The sequence below is a fragment of the Antrostomus carolinensis genome, unplaced genomic scaffold (genome assembly GCF_000700745.2).
Source record: "Antrostomus carolinensis isolate BGI_N321 unplaced genomic scaffold, ASM70074v2 scaffold25227, whole genome shotgun sequence".
Lineage (NCBI taxonomy): Eukaryota > Metazoa > Chordata > Aves > Caprimulgiformes > Caprimulgidae > Antrostomus > Antrostomus carolinensis.
The window spans coordinates 21,598-45,063 of NW_010328441.1; the positions used below are offsets into that span (position 1 = coordinate 21,598).

The 23,466-nt window shown below is 40.6% G+C and overlaps 1 protein-coding gene across 1 annotated transcript in view; it reads right to left on the reverse strand.

The window, feature by feature from the left end:
• Positions 1-18,713: 18,713 nt before the first annotated feature.
• Positions 18,714-23,466, reverse strand: part of LOC104528296 (ceramide kinase) — an 11,412-nt gene continuing 6,659 nt past the window's right edge. The window contains exons 4-6 of the mRNA XM_010172259.1: positions 22,921-23,126; positions 20,192-20,400; positions 18,714-19,315 (exon numbers count right to left, since the gene is read on the reverse strand). Coding sequence (XP_010170561.1) covers positions 19,216-19,315; positions 20,192-20,400; positions 22,921-23,126 — 515 coding nt within the window. The 3' untranslated portion in view covers positions 18,714-19,215. The remainder of the gene's footprint in view (positions 19,316-20,191; positions 20,401-22,920; positions 23,127-23,466) is intronic.

The window sequence follows — 23,466 nt, forward strand, 5'->3', positions numbered from 1 at the left end:
TCCAATACTCTCTGATCAGCTTCTTCTGGATATGTCACAGGTGGAGGATGTAATGCCTAATACCAAAGTCACTTATTTGAAGATGTTACATGGGATTTCTGATATAGTAGAGTGACAAAAAATGTACTGAAAACATTGTATAAATTTAAGCTTAGCAAAATATAACAATTGCAATGCACAATTCAATCACAATACCAATGTGATTACCTTTACCAGTCTTTATAATATGCTCACTGCCATGACAGGGGACATTCCGAATCACTGAGGAGGAATGTGTGGGTTGAAGCCAGCTCAAGGTTATTGCTCTCTTTGAAATACCTTTGCTGGTTGTCTACTTTTTATACTCTATGTGAGCCTCCTTCCATTGTTGGGGTCTGAAATAATCAGTGTTACTAAAAATGTAAGGATTTCAGCAAGTCGCAAAAAAGTCACATTGAAAGCACTCAGGATAATTTGTTTTCAAAAGCAAGCATTGAGGGATGTTGGTGATAAGTGTTCTACAGTCTAATGAAGAAGGATAAAAATTGTTGATTTTAATTGTGTCTGGCAATATATTTAATTTCCACCCCCCCACATCCTGGCACAGTATGAGGGGCCTTCACAACCCCTACCCTGGCACCCTCTGAATATCTCATGCTGGGAGAGAAGCAGCACACCATGTCCAGCTGCTGCAAACAGCATCACTGCTGTTGTTTTAGACAACTCCTATATTCTCATCCTTCCTTTGTTATGTTCAATTAATTATAAATATTTGTTACCTTGTTATTATAATAGTGTGTCATTTCATAATTGTTTCTTTGTTCCATGACCTGTCACTTGAAAGTCTTTACAAAGAAACAAACACCAAAAAAAAGAATTATGATGCATTTTCCTATTTTCTTGACTAATTGACTAATTTGAATGATGGTTCTTACACAACAGAGCCCACAGTTGGACACTTGTATGTCCAGTGCATCCTGTGTCCAGTGAGATGTTTGTCTTTATTTTGAGAACTGAACTGAACAGCTGGTGGGAGACAGAAAGCATAAACAGAAACCTTTGAGCACAGGGTTTAAGGAAGAAGAACAAATTAAAAAGATGCTTTGAAATCAATTGCTGTGGAGAAAATATGCATTAGCCAGACACGAACTGTCCTCAAGTAATAAACTCCCATAATAAGCACAGCAAACAGCAGCCCTCCACCCCTCCATGAAGCTGCAGGGAGTAATACTGACATCTGGTTTGTGAGGTCAAAACACCCACATGAAATATTTTTAAGAACAGGAACAAAACTGATGAGTTGAAATTACATAATATACCCTAAAATAAGGAGTAAAATCCTGACCCCTTTGCCTTTAAATGGCCCAGACCCCTCAAGACATTGTAGACTGTGTTAGAAATAGAATTATTTGCTCGATTTATAAGAACCACAGAATCAATTAAGGCCTGTGATATTTGTAATATTTTTGAGACTAGAATTCTGCTGTGTTCCTCCTATGGGCAGATTTTGGCCCCAGGCTAGATACGTGCCAGGCCGATGTCGGTACCTTCCTACAGTATGGCTGGGGCAGGCAGCATCTCTGAGCTGCACCATTTGGCCTCATGCTGCTCTTCGAGCTACAGGCAAGCTTTCATAGTCATTTCATCAAGCCATATTGGCAGTGAGAAAGTATCATGAGCAATCTGCTCTGTACATGAATTACTTTTTTGAGTAATACAAGAAAACTAATGCAATAGTAAAGACTCTGTTCTGTAATAAAAGACAAAGAGAAAAATGGCCTCAATGTATTAAGAGTATTATTCATTGTATATGGACACAGTGACTGAGTTTCATCTGCCCTAGTTTAGGCTCCCAAAGTAGGGTAAACTTCTCCCTCTGGGTATGAGTCTACATTTAGTTAGGATGCAATTGCCCTAGACCATAGATCTAACTCCCTTGGATTGCTAATAACACCCCAGATGTCTAGGCACCCATTTAAGCAGCTCAGCCCCATTAGGGCTCATTTGCTAGCTAGCACACTCACACCTGAGAGGTGACTGCAAGGTGTGCAGTCCATCACCCAGCACTCTCATCCCCTGCCTCTCTCCAGCTTGACACATGGACCTACCACAAGTACCCAGCAGGTAGTAAAGGTGCACAGCATTCATGGAAAAGGGGTGGGCCACAGACCTGAAAGCCAACCCACAGTTATCTGTCTGCTGGAAATCCCGATGAAGGAGGGGGTGCCTGGCAAGCCATCTGCTCCAGGCACAAGTGCTGCTCCAGCACCAGTCTCCAGAGAGGCTAGCAGTCCCCACTGAACTCATTCCAGCCTGGGTTGCTGGGACACCATGCTTCATCTATGTTGTAATTTCCATGTTTTCAGGCTACCACTGGAAAGAGATGGGACAGTTCCCAGACTGTGGGCTTTAACCCTCCCGCAGTAAGTCAGGAGTAAGTAAGGAGTTATGGAGTAGGTAAAAAGTTTTGCATACTCAGCTCCCCACTCCTCACAGGTTCTGCCCACAAAAGAGTGCAGGGAGGCAAAGTCAGATCCCTAGAGGCATCAAAGGGTCACACAGGAGCTTTTTACTCAAACCCAGCTGCATCTCTAGCAAGCCTTTCCCCATTCATGTCATGTCACGAATATTCCGCTACCACAGACCACACTGGATCTTTTTCCACTTGTGGCAGAAGGTCACATGCATTTGGCTTCCCAGGCACACAGAAAAGCCACCCACACAGCCTGTGGATCCCTCCAGGCCAGAATTTATGGGAGATGGTCAGCTTGGCTTGCTCTGTGCTCAGATACACACCCACTCACAAGCCCATGTTCCCAGCAAGCAGTGAGTGTCGTGTCAAAGAGCTTGGAGGAAGTGAGAAGCCAAGGATGGAGAGGGTTACATGTGGAAGGAGACAGTGGGTGCAAAAAGGAAGTCATGGTTGTCACTCAGACTGACTCAGTGACAGCAGGCTGGGACTGACCAACGCAGAAGAACAGGAAGCATTAGCAGGAATTTGGCATATGCACTTGTGTGCAGTACAGCTGCTCACAGCAACTGGCCATTGCTGTCATGGTGTTTAAAGGCAGAAACAGCACCATGGGGCTGGTTCACTGGTCCTTTCCATCCCTCAGCTTCAGGTTAATGGGATGAGAAAGAAATCATGGTCTAATTTTGGCCTTGTATTAGAAGGTAAGCAAAAAAATTAATTGCTTGATGTACTTGCAGAGCACGTTCACAAATTTCCCTGCAGGCCATGTGCAAACTGATACTAGTCATCAGCCTGGGCATGCACAGAAAAGAGCCAGTGGCCAGAATTCTTATGGTAGGTTTCACAGACGTATTGGGAGAGGTGGTGTCATTAATTCTGCTAACATCTTGTCTAAAGGCCATTGCAAAGACACTGCATAACTCACATGCCCTGCTTGCCCCGAGTTTTTTGATGCAGACCTTGTTTATGAGACCTGAAAGCTTGATTGCAAACGAAATTCAGAGGATTTAGCAACCAGACAGCCTCCTGCCAGGCCCAAGCCTGCTCCTGTAGATCCTCTGAGCAGTAACTAGTGATCAATGCATCAGGCCAAGTATGGTACCTTGCAGTCAGGCCCTATCTTCTGTCTCCTGCTGTGTGTGTTCCCAAGTACAGCCCCTCCTTCTGCTCCCCAGCCCAGGTCACCACCCTTACCTGGTCAACCTCACGTAGAGCATACACCTCAGTCCTGTCCCACAGCCTTGGTGCTCTCCCCAGAGCAATAAATCCCTGTCAGTATGTGCAACTAGCTTATTTACACCAATCTAATTGATTCTATTTGCTAAAAACATTTGTTGTTATTTTTTTCTCTTGTACTTTCCAATTCAAGTGATCTAACCAGACCAGGAAAATGATGACTGAGCTGAGCACAGGACTCAAACTAAGCAGTCACCATGGCAAGAGCGGTGGACTCCAGTGCTGTAGGCTCCACCCAGGTGAGCCACCCTGGCCTGAGCTGCCGGCCTCTAGCACTGGGCGGCTTACAGCGAAGCCCGATACCACTAAAGGATGGGAAGACATGGCAACAAATTGATTTGCAACAGAATGCAAGCCATGAATGTTGATTCTAGTTGGTGACCAGGTGTTTTGTCTGAAAACCTGTAATTACAAGTATAATTATTTTTTGCTTTGTCATTGCTTACCGTTCTGATTTGGGGGGCTGTTTTTTTGTTGGGGTTTTTTTTAAGATATTGGCATGAGAAGATGGCAATAGCATGGTCTTATGCATTTAATACCATTTTGTGGATTATGTGTTTCACGTACATTATTTACTTCTAGCACAAAGAATATATTAATTATTCAGTGTGGCACGAATTGAGTGTCAAAATGCCTCTGGTAAATATGAATTATAGATTGATCTGGATATAGACATGGTTTGTTCTTATGAGTTGCACTTTTAAGACTTTCCCTCAGTGGATTGTTCGTCAATATGATCCTGATTAATGTCAGTAATCAACTATCAGTGCAGGTGCACACTCTGCTGTTGACAGGGCATCTTGCCTTCAGCTCTGTGGTCCTGCTCTCCTCGCTCCAGCATCAGGGACTAGCCCTATTCAGGAATGTATGTGTTACCTGTACAGTGGCCACAGCCACACATGACATGGCCACTGAAAGTCTCATTGCTTACCTCCATGCTCTGGGCAGTACAAGTCTGTGCTCTGTGCTGACTACCAGGAGGCAAACTAGTGCCATTACTCTCTGCTTAGAAGGTTTCTCCCTGACATACCAGAGTCCTGCCAGCATGGTGGTCCCCTAGCAACCTACCCAAGTGCAGGGGAAGCTGGCTGGTAGAAATTTAGGAGAGGCAGGAGATGGGAGATGTTGCTTCTCAGAGAGACAAGCTGCTTTCAGTGGTATCTTGCCTCTGTACAAGCCAGAAGCTCTTCAGTTCCTGAATTCTAATTTCTAATTTCTCCATCTGATGTCCTCCTGTGGGCTCTGTGACTCCAGCACTTGTCAGGCCACACCTGGAGTACTGCATTCACTTCTGGTCCCTGCAATTCAAGAAAGACTTGGATTGGGTCAAAGATAGACTGGAGTGGGTCCCAAAGAGGGCCATGAAGGTGATCAAAGAGCTAGGTAACATGCTCTTTGAGGAAAGACTGAAGGAGTTAGGTTTCTTCCCCCAGAGAAGGAAGGCTCAGGGTGGACCTCCTCACAGTATTCCAGTACTCAGAAGGCAGCTACAAAGAGGACAGAGGCTCTCCTCTCTCTTCACAAGGAGACATGTGGAAAAGGCAAGGGGCAGCAGGTGCAAATTGCACCAGAAGAGGTTTCATCTCAATATAAGAAAGACATTTTTTACAATGAGAACAATCATTCACTAGAACAACCTCCACAGGGACATGATAAAGTCCCCATCACTGGACGTTTTCAAGATGTGATTGGACAGGATGCTCAATAATATCATCTAGACTCCCTTTCCCACAAAAGGTTGGATTAGATGATCTTTTGAGGTCCCTTCCAACCTGGGCTGTTTTATAATTCTGTGATTATTGTCCTGTACAAGAATAGCTTTTCCAAAGTTCTGCTGTCTTAGTGATGGCATCATAACCATACACATTCATCTCCTGCTTCAACTTCGAGTATAACCATCTCCTAGTTATATATGTATTTTCTCACATATGGGGAATGATAAGGGAGTGTTGGTCAGGTGATACTCAGCTATCTAATGCTGAGGTTGTGGGACTGGTGAGAGCCACACAGAAACTAGCTTAGGAGTCCTTAAGAGAAGGCATTTTTCAAATCCACAAAACCACACAGACTTTTAAACATCAGGTGCTTGATACAGCTGAAAGTAATTGCTCTGGTGCTGAAAAACATAATTGTTCTCTAGGGATGATAGTGTTCTTCAGTTAAAAATCACGGGAAAATAAATAACTTTTCTAAAAGAAAGCCAAAAATGTCATTTAGAGCTGAGCGATCATTCTAAAAAGACAGCACTTGTCTGACATGGCTACAGAAACGGCTCTCTTGTCAGGAAGGAGCTTCTGTGGTTATTATCGTAATTCGTGCAGGTCCAGCTGCCTTGCCAGCAGAATGTGCAGCAGCTTTAATCACAGCTTTAAACTAATGTGGCAGATATTTATGATAAGAATAGTGGTGTCAGCTGTGTCAGATGCTGTAAAAAAACCTCTAAACAATCAGCTGTCACATGGATTTTTTAAAAAAAGTTTCCTCTGAAAGTGCTGAGGTAATTTAAGGAAAAAAAAAAAGAGAAAAATTAAATTTAATCAAACATTTTCAATGATAAATTGCAGCTTGGGAAGTCTCCTGGGGTTGCAAAGAACATGTATATATTGGCAGGTGTGTCAAAAGGAAGATGAGATGGAGACATTGTAATGGCAGGGGAGAAACAGGGAAGAACCTTTCCCTCAGTTTTCTGCTGTTGCATCTTCCCAGAAGTGCCATCTCCCACTTGATGTGGCCACGTGACATCCCCTGCCTGCTTTTGGCCCCCCTCAGACTTGCACCAATGAGAACACTTGATTCTGCAGAAAGAGGGAAAAGAGTCAGAAACGGTAAGTAGTCACTTAATGACTTACTTTTCCAAGCCTGCTCCTAAAAGTCACCTTTGGGTGACAGCTCTGGGTGTAATGATGGGACAAGGGCTGGCACTGGCTGTCCTGCTGTGGGGCTGGACGATGGGGGAACACCTGTCTGTGCTTTACTGTGGTATCGCTCCTTGTCTCCTTGCCTTGGTGCTGGTGGGCTGGGATCACCTCACCCTCCTGCTGCTGGCAGGAACAGCCATCGTGTGAGGGGCAGGATTACGGAGAGCGTGCCTCCGCAGGGAAATACAGCCTGTTCCTCTGTGCTTGCTGTGCAAAATGTTAATGTACATCGGGTGAAGGTGGGGCTAACCAATTGGCTTATATGATATATGCAGTCATAATCCGTGCTAAAGATTTAGCACATTAAAAGAGACAGGTAGGCAGATGATCAGCCAGCCTTGTGCATTTATCTTAAATTTAAAAACAAAAAACAAAAAAACAAAAAAAAAAAACACCAAAAAAACCCAAAAAAACAAAACAACAAACAAACCCCCCCCCCAAAAAACAACTCGTGTCCTTTGTTGTGTCTGTATTTCTGGTGGCAAAATTAATATGGAGAAGCAGAAAAATGAAATAGGCTGATCACTTAGTCCCATGCGTTAAATGTTATCATTCAAGAGTGTTGTATGCAGAAGACAGCAAATACGTAGATATGTCAGGGATGATTCAATGTAACTGAAATAACTTGAGAACATAAGCTCTCCCTCACCACTGACAGAATAGCTAGACGTGTTTGATTTAGTTCACGCTGCTGTGCTGTGTCACTCTGGTTTGTAAGTCCGCACTTTTTCTGTTAACTCCTCAATTCAACCTTACAATTGGGAATTCAGATAACACAGCCCTTCCTTCACTTCTGATCTTAGTTGAATACCAATGCCATAATTTCATGCTTCCTTGCTTTCTCTACTTCCTGACCTTTCATGTTTCTTGAGGGACATCTCATTTCCTCTAGCTTTCAAACACCTTAACACTTATTTCTTCATATTGGTGATACAATTAAGTACACATCCTTAATTGAGTTACAAGCAAATACACGGAATAATAACAGGGTGTTTATCTTTGTCAACCCTAGACAGGTAATTAAATAGTCTCCTTCACACTCTTCTAGGCAAACAGAACCCTTTAAACTGATATGCTGCCTTTACATAATGTCAATAGACCAGCTTCTCCTCTCCTCTGTTTAGATGGGCTTGTGTATTCAATAGAAAATGCAAATTTGCCTACTTGAGACCTATCTGGAAATGAACCTAAACCACTCTTATTAGTCTAGTTCCTCTGAGTATACTGAAGTTAGAATAAAAAGTTTCTTCTTTTAAAAGTTTCTTCTTTGCTGGAGCTGACAGAAAACAATTCCAGATGTCACACCATGGATGCAAAACCTGTTCATAGTTTTGGTGAAATACATCCCGATATGTGCTTGGGTTAAGCATGTATATCAGCTAAGCAAAGCAGAAGATCTTCACCTATGGTAAACTGATGTGGAGCTGATTTCCATCAGCTGAGGACACAGCTGTCCTGCCACCTGTGTCTTGTACCTTTGCCCTTCAGAAAAGGAGGAAACTCTCTGGCCTTCAACATGGTACTTACTCCAAAGGCTCTGCTAGGGAGTGGCTGATTTTCGAAACCTTTATGTCAGGGTGTGGAAGAGGAATGTTGAGATGCCAAAGGCTCCAAAGTGCCGTCAGTCTGGATTTTGTAATTCACGTGCCACTGCCCAAGCCTTCAATATGACCTGGGGTACATAAACACACAGAGGTCTGGCTTCAGTTTGTACTTTCCTATGTGTCATTCCCCTACTGCTCCCCCAGGGCAGAGGGATTGGTACTTCTTCTGCTACCTTTTTGATAGTGTTGTGTTATCTCATCATTTCCCACTGCGGGCCCAGGGAACTTAATGCCCCTGAATTTAAAAGATGTTCACACACAGCACAGACTACACAACCCTTTTGGCTGTAGGAACAGGCATTTTCCTTTTTACAGCTTATGGTTTCTGATGAAATCCAGTTACAAACATTAGGATGCACTTCAATCAAGTTGTGTGGATTATGGATCCCATTGTAAACAAGCCAGCTCATAGCAATAAATGCTAGGAACATTTGCACTGAAATCACTCTATCCTATTTTCTGCAAAATTGCTTTTACACATATATCATTGCTCTGCTATACAGGAGAAAATATGTAGAGCATAAATATTGACATTTATATTGTCCATACTTGTACATGCTAAAGAAAACATTATTTTTTTTAAGGCTTTCAATAAAGATGGCTGTTGGAAGGTTAAGAGAGGGAACAAACATCTTAGCAGCACCACACAGTACTTCTGTTTCCTTGGAGATTCCTTTTAATGTAGAAATAAGTAAGAAAATCTCACTGTTCGCAGCGACATGCTTTTTTTTTTAACCCAGTCTTTTAGACAGAAAAGCAGCATGAGTACGGCAGTGTGCTACCCCAATGGTGACATTTTGTAGCCTCATGTCAGTGATACTTGGCTTTTAAATTCTTCCTTGGAGAATATGCACTTATTTGTAATTGAATTCCACAAAATGAATAATAATTTCCTATTGTTATTGTCATTTGTTTTATTATACATCAGTATTTCCCCTTGATAAAAGGAATTTTGGAGAATTTTCAAACTCTCAGGCAGAAAAACACTCACAAAGCCACAAACCCAAAGCTGATCAGTATGGCATGGTTATACCACAACATAAAACACTTGAGTGCCCAAGGACATGTCCAGATGGCAAACATCTCTTCTCAGAGATATATAAGTAAATCCTTTGTTTCAGTTGTAAGTCTGAATCCCAAAACCAAGCAGAAAAGTTCTAGAAAAGAAATAACACAGAGAAGAGCTTGATAGCTGGTGTGCTGGAGCAGTAGGCAGCCAGACCAAGGGAGTACCAAAGGTGGAGCAAAGAGATCAAAGGAACAGAGAGAAATATCGTCACATCAGTACTACAGGTACCATATTTGAACTCCAGATGGAGCCAGTAAAGAAAGCAATGGCAATAGTAAGAGGTTGGGATAGCAATGAGGAAGGGAGGAAGAGAAAACCTGGCAGTGTGGAGGGTGTGTGCCAGGGTACGCTGGCTAAGCAAGGAGCAATGCTGGAGGAGAAAAGTACCCAGAAATGCTGCTACGGACATAAAAGGAGCAAATGGGGCTGAGCCCCAGTGCCAGGAACTGTCAGGGAGAGGATAAGTAACACCAGATCTAGTCCGGTTTGCCCCAGACTCCCATATGCCACGTGGCAGTGACTGAAAATGATACATGATATGGTCTGTCCTGGCAGGCTATCAGCTTAACAGATACGGAAGCTTATTTTCTTTATTTATGACATTCTTCTACTCCTCCTTAGGCAGAGCACAGTGAACTCTCATTTGCTGACAACTAGAATGACCTGAGACCTGGTGGAAACACATATTTAAGCCACCTTTACTAGTGTGCCCAACACATTTGCAGCACAAGCAAATTCTCCTGGGATGAGAAAGTTGGTACATGAACAAGAATCTAAGGATCTCAGATGCTAACATTTACAATTATACTTTTCCCCTATTTGATCGTGCTTTTTAAATTAAGACATCACTCAAATCAATCAGTTGTTTGGGACAAAAAACAACTGTGCGTCATCTATCACTGTTTGATCACACTGAATCCTGCAAAGGAAATTAAAAGTAGAAATTACCAGTGTGAAGTAACATGTAAGCTGAACCGAAACATGTTAGTGTGGATCTCATCAGCAGGGAACCATAGGAAATGGATTTTCCAGACTACCTTAAAAATGAATGCTGTATTTGGAAATGTAGAGTTATTTTCAAGAGAAATAATTTTCAGTAGAGGGAGCTGCAGGACCAAGTCAGACTTAAAACTCTGAATAGCAGTTACTGCAGTAAGGTAGATAAAAAATTATTTACATTAACATGCAGAATTATTAAATAGTGTACCAGAGAGTTTATTATCATAAAATGATTTAAACTTTAGAACTCTCCACTGCAGCTTCGGGTGTGGAGAAAATAAGTTACATGTATATAACTGCATGTAAAGGCATTTTTTTGATGGTTTACTGAAAAATAATCTTCTCTTTTCCTAGATTATAGGCACTGATTTGTGATACAAAGACTTCAAAACCAAAACAAAGCTATATTTCTTTCCTTATTGAAATTTAGTGGCGATATTTCTAATATGGTAACTGTAGACTGCAGGTTGAGAGATTCAATCAACATGCACGTCAGAGAGCAATAGGCAGAATCATCCGTGCTGCCTCCATCCTGTTGTATTTGTATGCAAAATAATCTGCTTCTACCCAAAGGCAAATCTTGTGTGTGTGCAATTTTCTCTAGATGTGTCATTTTCAAGCATTATCCTTTAGACTCAACATGCACTGAGCCTTTTTTCTCTTGACACTGCTCTACCAACGTGGGCCAGTTAGCGACATTGAAACACTGCACCATTTACAGATGTTTAGCATCCCCTCGGTGTTATTGAGCCTTCTCTGTCCTGACGCTACTGCATCAGCTGTGTCACCCAAGACTGAAAAACAAAACCTTGACAGTTGCCTAAACGGAGGAAAATGAGGTTATAACAAAATATCTGATGTTATTTACAGGTCTCAGACTACATCCTAGAATGTGCTTGAGATTTTCATTTAGAGTTGAGCATCTCCTCCAGTGGACCTGTATGAAGATGCCTTGAAAATACACCTTTGCCACAATTATTTCGTCATGTCAAATTATTCACAAATACTCAAAGTCACAAATATGCTGTAACACTGGAGCAGCACCACTAGACCTGTTCTTCAGTCACTCCTGGTGGCTGCTTCACAGTAGTGGGCCTCTCCATGCCACATCTATGTCACCAGGCATGTGACACAAACTAAAAGGACAAGACTCTGCTCCTCTATCTTCACTCTTCTGCACCACATAGGCCATTGCTGCCCTATATTAAAGGTCTTGACATGGTAACCTTTCAGCATTGATATTCTTCCTGCTCATCAGTAGGTTGTAATAGGCTCATGCTCCTGAGAGGAGAGCAAAGGAGCAAATAGGAGGCTGCAGACAGCTTTAGATAGGGCAGCCACCAGACTAAATGCCCCAGTGCATCTCAGGAGTCATGCTGCTTTAGAGATTTTCTAAACAATGGAGTTGCTGGAGGCCACCACCCATGAGATCAGGCTTGCTATGTTTTAGAGATCTGTGATGTGCATCAGGACCTTTCAACCATCCTGGCTTAGCATAACTACCAGTGGTAATCAGTGACACTTAGTGTCACTAGAAAGGGCACTGCATAGGCCATCATGACCTAATATGTGCTTCCCAGTCCTTATGAAGACAGTAGAGATGCATTCCCACCCAAGTGGCTTTAGGAGAAACGTTAAAACCACACTCACTGCAGTTCCTTTCACCACTACCTTGCACTAAGAGCACAGGGAGGCATTTCGATTCCCCAGGAAGCTCTGGCTGTCACTGCTGGCAGATTTATGCTGTGTCCTGGGACTATTGGTGCTTTTGAAAGGGTATGGCATTGATTTCCTTAGCCCCCCCACCCACGCCAAGTGGAGGAAGGAGTTCTGGAATCTCAGTAGCCTTTGCTGGAAATCAGAAAATCTGGTAGAAATGAGCACAAGTAGCAGTAGTCTCCCACTCCCCTTACATGTGTCATTTAAGATGCAGTGTCAGGTTCTTTCAGTAAGGGACAGGGTGAATCTACAACCCTTTCCTCACCCCCTTTTCCTTCTCTTTTAGCTCCAATGAAAAAACTGAACACAGTCTACTTTCCCAATAAATTGCTGCTGTGCTTTTTCACAGCACTGCTACAGGACAGATTTATCCCAGACCAGTGGAATTTCTTCCAACAAACGAAGGCAGGGCAGAGAGTGATGGCCTTCAGTCTCAAAACTCCATCAATTTACATAAGTCCAGTGCAACGTTTTGTTTTCTGGGAGGCTGAGTTTGGACTGCTGAGTCTGCACAGCCACAGATCTTTTGATATTCCTGCTCACTTCATCCCTCTTCTGCACTAGTCAATCCCGAGGAAGTGTTACTGCCTGGTGTTCCCGCTGCCGCAGCCTCAGGATGGATTCCTTTGAGTACAGAGGGCAGCAGACCTGTGCTTCCTCCCCACCTCACCTTCCTTCACTGAGTCTGTAAACTCTTTTATGTAGGAAAAGTCACAAAGTCTTTTGTTAGCTCAAAGCTTTGCCTGCACACAGAGAACAAGCACTACGATCTGCTGTTCTGGTGAGAGAACATGCCTGTATGTACTCTTTCCTCATCCTGCTACCAATGTGTTGAGGATTTTTCTAAAAGCCTTTACTAGGAAACTGCAACTACAGCAATGTCAGGGTGTTCAGGTTTTGCCCGTTTTCCCTAGAAAATCCCAGCACTATGAGATGCAATGGAAATGTCAGGTTCCAACCACCTGAGAGCTACTTATTTTATTGGGTCGATTCTTGTGGGCTAGGGGCAGGGCAGAATCTAACAGCATTGTAACCCTCAGAGTAGTTATTTATCAGATAGGTATCGCTGAGGGGAGATATCTCCTCTAAATGCATCCATCAGTGCTTTAGACAGCATTCTGTGAAAACACAGTATCTAGGAACAAGCAGTATCTGATTTGATTGAAGACTTTATGAAGATACACACTCCTTCTTCAGAGCAACCCTGTCAATACCAGCTTGCTTTCTGTTGAGACTCTTCTTTGGTGGTAAACAGAAATCTGCCTCAAGCAGTTTTTCTGGATATCAATATGTGCTCAAATATTGGGTTTTTTCCTTCTTTGTCTGAATATTAATATTGTTCAAAGAACAGAAGACTGAGAAGGAATACAGTAGCATAGGCAGGGAATTTCCCTGCAGGGAACAAGCATTTCTCTGCGCCCACTGAGGACAGCAAGCACACTTCAATACTGCAAGAGAGATGCAATTAAACAAGTAACCAAAGTTTTCCAACTATAAAAATCTTTAAGCAACCTGTTCTGATGGCTGAACTGCTTTGCAGAATATACATCACCAAAAGCTTAGAAGAACAGGTTACACAAACATCTACCAGGAACTGCACGGGTATTTCTGTACACGATCCTTTCCTGTGAGACCTTTCCCTGACGTGACAAGGCCAAGGGGGCAGCCCCTTAGCTGGTGCAAATTCCTATCCCACCACCTGAACCTCAGCAGCACTGAAGTACTAACCCAGCATTTCTTTTTGCTGCTCAATCTCCCCTTTCCTAAAATACAGTTGCTAAATATTACCATGAAAAATAAAGATTTGGCAGATTACATTCAGCAGCCGTTGCAGAACACCGCACATTGCTGCAGGAAGTTGCTTTTATAATTCTCCTTTAACATCTCTTCCAGCGATGCTATTTTGCTGAAATTTGTGAGCAGAGATATAGAGCGTGACCCAACGTTTTTTCAGAAATATGTCTTCACACGGTGATAAAGCTTTTATTCTGTCTACCACTTGTAAATAGTCAATCTTCTAGCAATCTACTCAAACTTTTAGTGCCAGCTTTACTATGCAGTTAAAGTACACGTGACTGGCCAATGCTTTCCAGCAACATAAATTAAAAAAAATCTGTATTTTGTTTCCCTATTTCTCCTTTTAAAAATGTTTTGCACTTGTTCTCTTTCATCCTTTCCAGGATTTGGTCTCCATGGATTTTTAAATTTGCATCACTTCTGTTATTCTTTCAGTATTTTTTCTTTATGAATAATTATTTTCCCCTTCTATACTATTGAAGTCTTCTCTATATGCAAAAAAAAACAAACCCAAAAACCAACCAAACAACAAAAACAAACATTGCTGGAGGATTCCTATGAAATAAGGCACAAAACTGCACTTCAGGTGAAATAGCTACCAACAAAAGAAAGTCACCCTTTCAAACACATGAGTCTTAAAGGAGCGAACCTTTTTCAAAGACAACCTCTTGTTGGTAATTTCAGTAGGTACATTAGGAATTCTTTCTGAACAGTAGGAAATTGAATTAAAAAATTCTTAATCCTCTAATTGCAGAGATTTTGAAAGGGATGAATGATTGCAGAATGAAGCCCCACCCCCTTCTAATTATTGTGACTAGTCACACATTAATTAAGACCATGCATAAGCCTTTGCAAGACGTATGTCGTGTGCATGTCAGTGGCTAAGAAAGGAGTCTGCGGAGACTGTTGCTTTATTATGGGCAGAATTAATTTACTGGAACTTAAACACCAGTTAGAATCTATTAAACATACTTAATTATCCTGTTGAAAATTTGAAATAAGAGCAATGTGACTAATGAGAATAAAATTATGATTCCTATTACTCATTTACTTCATAAGGATTAAGGCAGGAGTTCTAGGGAAATAATACTTCAATGGCAGGACGGAGGTGTTCAGAGAAATTTCTGATTCTACATGCTGTACTTCCTCACTGGAAGGGTTCTCAGGCACTGGAACGGGCTGCCTAGGGAGGTGGCTCAGTCACCATCCCTGGAGCTGTTTAAAAGACAGGTAGACGGGGTGCTCGGAGATATGGTTTAGTAGTGGACAGGTATAGTTGGACTTAATGATCTGAGAGGTCTTTTCCAACCAGGAGATGCTATCATTCTATGCTACATTCCCATTTACAAATAACCATTGATTTCTTATAAGAAGCCACGAGGTAGGTGCCCATTCAGCCACTCTGTCCCTCCTCAGCACAACAAAACATGATGAAAAGCTCGTGAGTCAAGGTAAGGACAGGGAGATCGCTCAGCAATGGCAGTCAGGGGCAAAACAGACTCAGCTTGGGAAAGATTAATTTATTGCCAATTACTGACAGAGTAGGACAGACAGAAATAGTAACAAAACTAAACCCACCTCCTCCTCTCCTTCCTTCCCTGCCTTTTTCCCAAGTCCAACTGCACTAACTCTTCTACCTCCTCCACTTTGAGATGCACACGGGGATGGGAAATGGGAGTTGTGGTCAGTTCAGAACACTTTTTCTCTCCTATTCCCTCCTCTTTCATGAACTTCTCCTGCATGGGTCCCCCATGGGCCAGAGTTCCTGCCAGAAAAGGTGTTCCTGCATGCTCTCCTCTCCACATCTGCAGCTCCTGCCAGGAAACTTGCTCCAGTACAGGCTCTTCACAGGCTGCAGCTTCCTCCAGGGCACATCCACCAGTTCTGGCATGGGGTCCTCCACAGGCAGCAGGGTGGGTGTGTACTCCACTGTGGACCTCCAAGGGCTACAGGGAGACAACCTGATTCACCATGGTCTTCTCCACAGGCTTCTCTGCTCTGGTGCTTGGAGCACCTCCTCCCACTTCACTGACCTTGGTGTCTCTGCAGGACTGTTTCTTTCTTCCCCCCCCCTACTCCTCTACAGCTGCCATGCAGCATTTTTTTTTTACCCTTTCTTAAGATATGTCATCACCAATTGGTTCAGCTTTGAGTTTATCTTGGAGCCAGCTGGAACTGGCTCTGTCCAACATGGGGACAGCTTCTGGCATCTCCTAACAGAAGCCACCCATGCAGCCCCCCCATTAGCTACCAAAACCTTGCCATGTGAACTCCACAGTGCTGAAAAGCACCTTCTCCTACTGCACCCACTGTACAGCTACAACGAACAGGTTTTACTTCTTCTTAGAATATGTACTGCATGCATAGTAATTATTGCAATGAAATTCTAAAAACCCATCTATTTACTATATACTATTTAGAGTATATTGTGTTTCATGCCTCTTAGAATGCTGGTTTTGTCTTTTTAATTAGTTTAGATTTTTCCATAATGAATAACTCTTAAATACTTACACTATAACTAAGTTTCTCTTCCCCCTTCAATCTTTCATTTATCGTGGTAGAGTTGCTTAGTTTTAGTAGAAGTCCAGCTTCACTAGTTGCTTTTCTGTACTCCCAGTGTTTATCCACACTTACACTCGCTACAAAGCTGTGGCCAAATCAAACGGAAGCTTATCAATTACTTCTCCACCTGATTTAATCTGCCCACGTTGGTTACACTGAGCCCATTACTTTTGTTTGGTAGAAACCTGGCAATAGATATTTTTTCAAATCAAGTTGTGAAAAGAAAAAAAACACTGTATTGCTGTATGATGTAATTTTATTTTTTCAATGAAATGCCCTAGCATCATAAAACAGAACACATTTTCTAATCTTGAAGCCAGCAAGATTGGGAAAAAAGAAGAAAAATCAAACTTGGTTTTCCTATACATAATTTCCATACTGGAACTACATTCAGAGAAAAAAACCCCTAGAATTAAAATGTAAGCAGACATTACTTACGCAACTCTCAAAAATAAACTGTACAACTCACATATGGTGCTGTGCTAGTATATTATGCTACAAACAGAATTATTCAAATGCAACTATGCAGCTTTTCTATTACCTAAGACCTTTCCATTTTATTATGTCAGAACACTTCTGTTATTTACTTCACACTTCGTTACCACAATACAGAACCATCTTTTCTCCTTTTCTGGTGGCCTTTTTCTCAGAAAGGGAGTCTTCACCGGGGCTTTCTTTGGAAACACCAAGCACTTAGTTTCAGATATTAAAAATATTCAAAGCATTTCAATATACATTCACAACTAGATTAAGCCTCCATTTTTCAAGTAAGGGTCTTATGACTTGCTAGGAAACTAACAGAAAGAGCTGGTTAGTATTTATTCTTGTTCTCATTTATGAGAATGTGATCTGGATAGCTGCAATGCTGCAATGCCTCATAAATGCCCTCATCTGTTGGCGAGCTGAGTGTGCACCATCATATCCTGCACAAGAATTACAGTAACTTGAAGTCTGAGTTCTCTCACAATATTAATGGATAGACCAAAATAACTGTGTAACTTTTTAAACAAACAACACTTTCAAAAAATATTTGCATTTGTAGAATTGCATAATCTCATTTTCAATGAGGTTCTTAGGTCAAGAGTACTATTTCACTTATTAAACATGGCTTTAGAAATACAGTATACATAACACGTTACAAATGTCTGAAAAACATTGGAACAATCAAGATTTCAACTCATTGCATTAATAAGGAAAGTAAACAGCAGTACTTTTGGAAAAGTATTCAAGTATTTCCCTGAAATACTATAGAACAAAAAACAAGATCCTAAAGTTTGTATGAGTGTACTTTAAGCAAATATCATTTGCAAGTGCTTTTTGTCATATAGAGCAGTATGAATAATACTTTGTAGCAAAGATATAGCATAACATTTTGATATCACAAGAAACTGGAATGTAAATAATTTCAATAGAAAAAAAATACCAGCCATTTAGAACAATTTTCAAGTGCTTCAGTAATAAACTGACCAATCACCATGGATTACACAGAGAGACATAAAACCAATACAAGCTGAATGACAGAAGTGACAACAAATATACATGAACAGAGAACCATTAGCTGTTCAAACCCCTCATATGCAATGAGTTCTAAAGAGAACTATACACTTAAGAAAGGATAAAAGAACAGGGGCTAACTTCTGATCCTCAAACAGGAATAAACATGTATGAGAAAAGCAAAATTTAGCCCCAAGCCTACACAGAGAACATGTGTGTGTCACAATACATAAATCCATACACAACTTAAATAATCACTCCATAGCTGTACATGATAGTCTAATGTTTTTTGCTATAAAAACAAATCTGCACAGTGAATTCATGATTTATCAGATGCCAGTTTCTTCCCTTGACTTCACAAAACAAATTATTTTGTTTCATATTGAGTTAAATAAACATTATTTAAAAAACTTTCAATCAGCAAATCATATTTTTAAACTTAACATTCCAACATCTAATTTTGCAGAGACATTTATGTATTAGAATCTCCAAAGAACTGTGTACTGAAGAGGGAAGCTTTTCATATGTTAATCTTAGATATTTTTTAAAAAATCAAAACTTGCTGGTGTTTCAGAAGATAGTTATATTTTCCTTTGCCTGTGTCTTCCTGGTATTATACAAGTATCCCTGTGAGATACTTGCAATACATTTAAATTACAATGTGTGGTATTTGGTATCATCCTAACAGTCATACACCTCTGTATAATCCCAAAAATCATCATGCAAGGAAGCCTTTATAAATAGTACAGGATAAGGTATGATCTGCATACAGATGTGCTTTTATTGTTCAGAGTATTTCTAAACTCTTATTGTTATTACTTAAAGCCAGGAATGTGTGTTTGAATTGCATTGATAAGTTGCTAGGTATAGTCAGAATTACAAAATCAAAGATTTTACTAAAAAAAGATGCAAATAAAAACACTGTTGTCCAGCATTTAAGCCACATGCAACTACATAACACTTCCAGCTGAAAATGTCTTCTCAGACACCAAAAATATCTTGTCATGATATCTTGGTTTGATGACAATGGAAAGTCTAATGTTTTATAACATTTAGATATTATTGCAATCCAACTGCTAAATTAGCTCTCTAGAAAAGCACAAAGAATTTATCGGTCATCATGAATACATATATATAAGTCAGTTCTCTCTTTTCTAACATAACTTAGATTACATTCCTCCAAGATATATTTTAATGATTACAATGTTTTTATAAAAATGACACAATGCAATGTCTAAAATTAAACTGAAGCCATAAAAAAAAAAATCTAAAATTTTAAAATACTTGTCAATTTGACTAAAATGCATATTTACTCAATTTCCTTGAGCTGCTATTTTTTTCTTCTCCTCACTGGAGGAACAATGTCTATAGTAATTGTTCAACGCTACTCTGGCTGCAGGCAGCTTCATCTTTACAGTTTTCCTCAATTCCTCTTGCAAATAGTTTCACTAACTGGCAGTGAACTCTGAAAAATAAGGAAATTGGTTAGTAAGAAATAAATGGGTACTATATATTTAATTCTAATAATCCATTAGCTTCAAGCAGTTAGACAAAGTTGCTTGCTCCAGACTACAGAAACTGCACTCTCATTCTTGATAAAATCCTCCCCTGCAAAGAAGGTTGGGTGCTTTCACATATCAATCCTTCCCACACAAGAAGTTCTATAAGGCACTTGGATAAGCTGATCTTATACAATATGTAATATTTATAAAAATAACTTTGGACTGCTAAATGATTATGTTTTAATGGAACACACTTGCATGTAAATATTTTGCCTTGTGGTTTTGGTTCCCTTTGTTCTAAAAACAACAAATAAATACAACCACCACCACCACCAAAGCCTTTCAAAGTCCCCCTTCTTATTTGATTATTTGCACAACTGCAAACTTCGTCCTCCGTATGCCAAGGCTGGAGAAAAGACTCTGTGCTATGTGTCAACAAATACAAAAGTATGGGACTTACTCAGTATTTCTGTAAGACAAAGATACCTACTGAAGCTTAACAGGAAACACTAGCGCTCAGCGTAATGAGGTACGCCGCTCATCTAAAAAGAATCCTCCCAACACCACCTTCACCTTCAGCATTTCAAGCACATAATATCAGTTCCTAAGAAGTAAAAAGGACTTCAAAGGTAGGGCCATCCATCTATCTCAGAGTGATAATTTACAATGATCATGGTTGGCAGTATTCTCTGGAAAGGACTCAAAAAAGTAACCAAAATAAAAAGTGTATTAGCAGAAGACTCAAATTTGTTATGTGGGGGCAGCTTTCTTGGATACCTTTATGAGTATCTTTAAAGGCTTAGCATGTTTTCTGGTACACAGAGAGGAAAAACGCTTACCTCACTTCAATTGCTGAACTGTCCAGAGTTTCTCCATCACAATTCCAGGTGCTATTAGCAATATTACAGCAACAGGCTGGATGATCTCTGCAGAACTGGCCAAATCGTTTCTTTCCTATGTCTGTGACATTGCTTTCATTGTCTTCTGAAAGCTTTGATGTAAATTGAAAACTCTTCACCCGATAAACATCTACAAATGAGAAATCAAACTACAAAGAAAAAGAAAAATCAAAACAGGCAATTACAATTAGTTAAATACATCTGATGTGTAAAGCAACTCAGCATGCAGCATTTTGTTTTCAAGAAAGTCTGTCCATTCCAATTTTCTAGAGACGCTTACCCAAGGCATAGAGTGATTTTTGTTTTCAAAAAACTGCTCTAACTCAGAACAAATAAAGCAAAAATGGGACCTTACTTTTCAACAGTCCTCTTCAAGTAGCTGCAATACTGCTGCTTTATAGATAACCAGGTAACAGGTTCTGAGATTATGAGTAAATGAGGTATAAAAACACCCTATAAAAACTATTATAACATGGAATCAAAGTCAAAAAGGTTTGGATTGTATCTTTGTACCATCCTCATGACCTGTACAACTACAGTCCTTAAGACACGTGGACTCTTCTGAAAGCCTTCTGGTTCTGCATTTGGAACAATGCCCCGAAGGTGAGAATTCACAGAATCACAGAATGTTGGGGATTGGAAGGGACCTCGAAAGATCATCTAGTCCAACCCCCCTGCCGGAGCAGGATCACCTAGATGAGATCACACAGGAAGGTGTCTAGGAGGGTTTTGAATGTTTCCAGAGAAGGAGACTCCACAACCTCCCTAGGCAGCCTGTTCCAGTGCTCTGTCACCCTCACCATAAAGAAGTTTCTTCTCCAGTTTAAGCGGAACCTCCTGTGTTCCAGCTTACACCCATTGCCCCATGTCCTACCATTGGGCATCACTGAGAAGAGCCTGGCTCCATCCTCCTGACATTTGCCCTTTACATATTTGCCCTTTCCTCACCTCCTTTTCCCTCTCTTTTAGCTCCAATGAAAAAACTGAACACAGTTCAGGCAGGCAGGGGGGCTGAACTAGATGATCTTTAAGGTCCCTTCCAACCCAAACCATTCTATGAATCTATGAAATTAGAGTGTGCCTCCATCTGCCCTGAAAGCAACTTAACTGATACGGACTTAAACACTTAGCAAGCTGTAATAAATACAGACATGTCATTTAGCAAAGGCAATGGAGTATGTGCATCTATGGGAAGGGGATGGCAAGGAAGCAAAAGTGAACAAAGAAAGAGTCTACTCATAAGCCAGTCTGTATTACTGTACAGTCACCCTTTTCTTCCTTTTTCTTTTCACGTTTTCTTAAGTTTTCAAACATTTTCCTACTATTATGGTAGACACTAACCTGAGGTGAGTATGTACAACCTTACATTTAATCTGCAAAACCCAACATATCTCAGAGAGAACCAGTTGGGAAGTACTGGGAGGGGAAGGGCCATAGTGTCAATCACAAAATACATCAGTTGAAGAGACCTCCTAGGTCTTAAGTTCCCTTGGCTTTTAACCATGAACAAACTGTGAAGTTGGCAAGCTCAGCACTTGGAAGCAGTTGCTCATGGAAACAACGAGGCTCACTAAGCAGTGTGCTAGTCCAAACAGCTTAGCTGCAAAAACTCGTACCCAGGGCTGCACAGAGCCACCAAAGCCATGTCTCAAGACTAAGCAGAATGTAGTCTCTTGATAAATGTTGAAGACAATTTGAAAGGTAGCCAGAGAAGGCTTTAAATAATCAAAAATATCAAGAGAACTGCGAGAATGAGTAGGAAGAAGTGAAGGGAAGAAAAAGAGACAGAGAATAGCAAGCAGGAGGAATACAGACACACACACACAATGTCCCAGGGAACGGTAATGAGGAAATACAGGAAAGAGAATCTATACTAATTCTCTTACAGAGGAGGAAGAACAGCATCATAAACAAGTGAGATTTATTACTGCTTTTATAACTATGGATGACATTAGTCCATTGTTCAGCTAATTTCCAGAACAGGTTGATAATATCAGGTTGTGACAAATATTAAATATGTGTATTCACAGCCATAGCTCTGGTTTTAACAGATACTACAATCCAAAGCAGTGGACAAATCTTCCCTTGTCATTATCCTGACAGCTACAACACATGAAAGGAATAATTCTGAAGCTAAATGCATAAAGCTCATATCCTGGTTACATATATGCAATAAAATTCTGCTAAAAACCTGCAGTTTACAATGAAACTGCAGTTCCAGTAACTTTCTTCTAAACCACATTTTTATTCAGTTTACCAAAAATAATTTATTATTCTTCTTCACTAATCTTCTACCTCAGCTGCATTATACTGCTGCAAGCAGTTTTTCATGACAAATACATGGGGGCACAATTGTGATAAAATCACTTTAAGTATTGTCCAAATAGCAAATACATGGAAAATGTTCTGAAACAGAATTCAATTAGCAAAAGTGGAATTTCGTTAGAATTCTATGGCCAAAGAACTTGACTTAGCTAAAATGTTTTTGTTGCTGTTGTTTTTCTTTTAATGGTACACATTCTGAGATTATGTCACCCAAAATGTATAAACTTTTTTTTTAAAAAAACCCAACCACCCTGCTTTGTAGATGTTCTTTTTGTCATATAAGAATATTGGTATTTACAACTTAGACTGACTCTGGAGAATTCACTGTCAAAGGGAATACATACCTGATCATCCTGGTTTGTATGTCTGACAAGATACCGTAGAAAATCAAATCTGGAGCATTTACGAACTACAATGAGGTCAGCTGAACCATCTGCCAAATGCGCTGCTGGTGAAAGACCTTTTGGACTTCGTGGACAGGCACAGCTCATGTTTACTGCATTGATGGCTAGAAATTTCCCTTTAATAACCTTCCATTCTTCTTCATCTTCTGAAACATGTCAATAAAGGCATGGAGATAGGTTATTATTTGATCTACTCACAAAAATGCTAAAAAGCAATAATTCTTGGCAACTTAAAAGTTTTTACTGGGCATAATCGTGCACTGTCAATAAATATTTTAAAATAACCTGTGTTTAAAAAAGTCTCTGTACTAACAGAGAAAGTTGCTTTCTCCCTTCACAGACTGTGATTATCTACTAAAACTGCTCACCATTTCTGACGTACGTGTGTCTAATTCAGGATCAATGCTATTTGGGTAACCCCGCAAAGCCTTAGGCAGGGAAATGACAAAGGCAAGTTACAACTCCTGTAGCATGAAACTTCAGCAG